General features: G+C 45.5%; 1 protein-coding gene across 1 annotated transcript in view; it reads right to left on the bottom strand.

The window, feature by feature from the left end:
- The window catches only part of MATN1 (matrilin 1), a 15040-nt gene extending 13758 nt beyond the window's left edge, over window positions 1-1282 (bottom strand). The window contains exons 1-2 of the mRNA XM_019008846.1: window positions 1254-1282; window positions 208-637 (exon numbers count right to left, since the gene is read on the bottom strand). Coding sequence (XP_018864391.1) covers window positions 208-637; window positions 1254-1282 — 459 coding nt within the window. The remainder of the gene's footprint in view (window positions 1-207; window positions 638-1253) is intronic.
- Between the last annotated feature and the right edge of the window lie 2635 nt (window positions 1283-3917).

The raw sequence follows: 3917 nt of genomic DNA, 5'->3' as shown, positions 1-3917 counted from the left end.
CCCAGAGGTTTCCAAGAAGAATTGAGAGGTGTGAACTTCCTGGAGGTTTTCAAACCCCCGGTTTGCACCTCCCAGATGTTTTCCTCACGTGTCCACACACACCCAAAGCCCAGAGGGAAAAACTCACCTTCCTGCTTTTCCCAACCACCCCACCACGATCCCCAAGCGCGGAGCTGGAGGCGCCAAACCCTTCCCTCGCCCCCTCACCTTTTTGAAGTTGGCCGTGCCGTCCCTGCCGCCCTCGGCGGCGCCGAAGACGCGGCTGAGGGCGAACTGGATGGCCAGGCCGGTCATGGTGCCGGTGGAGAGGGGCTGGATCCTGCGCACGGCCTGCAGCAGGGCCGCCTTGCTCTGGGGGCTGTGCAGGGCCAGCTCGCTGCGCACGGCGCTGGCGTAGTTGATGATGCCCACGCGGGTGGCGTTGGGACCCACGTCCAGCGCCTCGATCACCCGCGACACGAACACCTTGATCTTCTCGAACTCGTGCGGCCGCACGCTGCGCGAGCTGTCGATGATGAACACCAGGTCCGTGGGCTTGGTCCGGCACAGCGAGCCTGGGGACGGAGGGGATGGAGGGGAAATCAGAGGGAAAGGGAAGGGTGTCCCAGGAGGGACCCTTTTTACTTGTTGTTCTTCCCTGAAAAATAAGGTGAAGATAATTGGGCTCCCCGCGGGTCTCGGGGACAGCGGGAGTGGGTTTTTCTCGCAGAACGGTGAGAAAGCCGCGCTGGGCAGGGAGGAGCTGCGGGTTCCTCTCCTTTATCCCTTTCACAGCTCTAACTGAGAATTTAAAATCTTCTTTTTGCTTTCCTAGGGAAACACCTGGGGGGAAGCAGAGCTCCTGGGGGGTGACATGGACTGGGCATGAGCAGGGGGTCCCCTGGCACCCCGGGCTGTCTCTGAGGGATGCAGGAAACCTCATCCCCTGTGGAGAGGAGGGAGGGATAAAAGTGTGGAGTGACAGCAAGGAGAGAGGGAAGAGGGGAAGAGAAAGCTGAGGAAGGGAGGCAGGAATGGCAGCACTGATGGAAGGTGAAGAAAGAAGAGAAGGAGGAATAAAGCAGTGGAGCAAAACCTGAGCTGCATTTCTGCATCCAAAAAAGGCTGGAAAGGGATTTACTGCACCTGGAGAACCAATCCCCACGGACATCAGATAATGGGAACGGGGCCAGAACCAGGCTCGACACTCAGCAAATGTTCCCAGGTTAAACCCCAGCACAGAACCAGAGCCCGTAACGGCACCAAAAACAAACCCCAGCAGCTCCTCACAGAGCTGCTCCATGGCTGGGAGGGGGAAACAACAGAGAAATCTGGAACTCATCACTGGTAATTAATAATCGATAATTAATCTTTACAGCCCCATGAATACCCACAGTGAAAAGGAGAGGCTATAAACAGGAGGCATCAGCAATGAAACAAACGGAATTATTATTATTATTATTATTATTATTATTATTATTATTATTATTATTATTATTATTATTATTACTATTATTGTTATTGTTATTGTTATTGTTATCGTTATTGTTATTGTTATTTTGCTATTATTGCTATTATTGTTATTATTATTGTTATTGTTATTATTGTTATTATTATTGTTGTTATTCTTATTGTTATTGTTGCTATTATTGCTATTATTATTGATATTATTATTCTTATTGTTATTGTTATCAATAATTATTTTATTAATTATTATTTTATTATGTACAATATTATATATAATATATTATAAATATATATTATATTATATATTATATTGTATGTTATATATTATATATTATATATTATATATTCTAACTATTATATATGATATCTTGTATGATATATTATATATGATATATGAAATATTAATTATGATATATGATATATGATATATGATATGTGATATGTGATATATTACATATTACATATTATCTATTATCTATTATCTATTATCTATTATCTATTATATATTATCTATTATATATTATATATTATATATTATATATTATATATCTTTTTTGTTCTATTATTTATTCTTAATAAATTATTATTGTTTAATTTTTTATTATTATTTTAATTTCTTTCACACAATTTTCCATCTTCATTTTCAGCTGTGGCAAAGCATAAAAACAGGCCTGGTGTTTTTTCTGATTGCCTGAATGAACAGCCCCATTTCCCCCAGCAGATGTGTGGCATCCTGTCCTTTTTAATTCTTTTTCCTCTCATTTAGCCCTGTCAGTGCTCTGTTAATATTTCATTTCTGCAGGGCCCAGGGAGCTCCTGTCATAAAGGAGATTTCTGTGGACAGATTTTTAAATGGGAGCTTTTGGGCCAACAGATCTGCTCCAAATTGATGACATAAATATTACAGCTGGTCCTCGGTGTGAGATCTAACGGGGCTTTCAGTCTTTGAGGCAGATAAAAATAAACACCCCGCCATGGATCCGCAAAGGAAATGATCAGGTTTGTTTCCTGAGAGACATCGAGGCAGAATCTGCCCCAGAAAGGTCTGGGAAGGGGAGAGCAAAGCAGGCATTGGTCACTTTGTGTAATTCCCACTAAAATCCCATCTGGATGGATTTCATTTTCCCCCTCATTGCAGAGGAAGGGAAGCTCCATCTGCAGCACTGGAAATCCCTTTTCCAGGGGCTGCCTGTGCCCCGGTTACAGGTGAGAAATGAAGGTCCAGGGAAAGGCTCAAAGCCTTGCAATTAATTCCTCCAGAAATAAATCACAAATCCCCATCTGTGCTGATGAATCACCCCTGTATATAGTGACAAACCAAGTGGGAAAAGTTATTTTATTTCCCTAAGAAGCAGCTGGAGCCAATAGAAATTTTGAAGTCTATCTATTTTATTTATTTCTGCTCTGTGATTTGGCCCTAAATAACATTTTTTAACCTCTTTTTATGAGAGTGGAGTTTATTTCAGAGAAAAGAAGGGAGATCAGGTGGGAGAATTTTGGGATTCCAGCCACAGTCAGGATCTGCAGGACAGGCCCTGAATTCTCTCCTGGCACCTTGACTCAGCACAGTGTGAGAATGTGCTGGAATTAAACCAGAAATAAAATCTTCCTCCATATTTACAAACATCCACATTAGGAATTATTCAGGAATGGCTGAATTAATGCCCTGACTTAGCAGAAAATCCCTCTCAGGGCATCTTTAATATCCATTAAAACAATGGGGTGCAGTAGCCCAGGACTAAAAGGGGTTTATTTTAGAGAGGTGACTGCTCTGTTTCATTTCCCAGCTCTGCACAGCAGAAAGAGCCAAATTTCCCAAATTCCTGAGGAGAGAGGGGTCAGTTTGTCTCAAATCCACCTCGCTCAGCCCCAGGCAGCTCTGCACTCACAGCTCAGGCTGCCCATGGCTGGGGGAGAGGCATCATCATCATCATCATCATCATCATCATCATCATCATCATCAAACACTCCAAACATTTCTAATTCCCCAAAGTTTGGCCTTGCAGCCGAGTTTGCCTCTGAGCAGAGATTTCTCCAGGCTGCCTGGAGCCCAGGGAAGAGCAGAGATGCTCCTGAGGACCAGACCCTCCCTTCCCTGTGTGTCCATCCCTGTCCCGGGTGTCCATCCCTGTCCCGGGTGTCCATCCCTGTCCTGAGTGTCCATCCCTGTCCATCCCTGTCCTGAGTGTCCATCCCTGTCCTGGGTGTCCATCCCTGTCCATCCCTGTCCTGAGTGTCCATCCTTTCCCTGAGTGTCCATCCCTGTCCTGGGTGTCCATCCCTGTCCTGGGTGTCCATCCCTGCCCCGGGTGTCCATCCCTGTCCTGTGTGTCCATCCCTGTCCATCCCTTCCCTGGGTGTCCATCCCTGTCCATCCCTGTCCTGGGTGTCCATCCCTGTCCTGGGTGTCCATCCCTGTCCATCCCTGCCCTGGGTGTCCATCCCTGCCCTGAGTGTCCATCCCTGCCCTG

This window comes from Parus major, chromosome 23 (genome assembly GCF_001522545.3).
Source record: "Parus major isolate Abel chromosome 23, Parus_major1.1, whole genome shotgun sequence".
Classification (NCBI taxonomy): domain Eukaryota; kingdom Metazoa; phylum Chordata; class Aves; order Passeriformes; family Paridae; genus Parus; species Parus major.
This window is presented reverse-complemented; position numbering and strand designations above follow the sequence as displayed.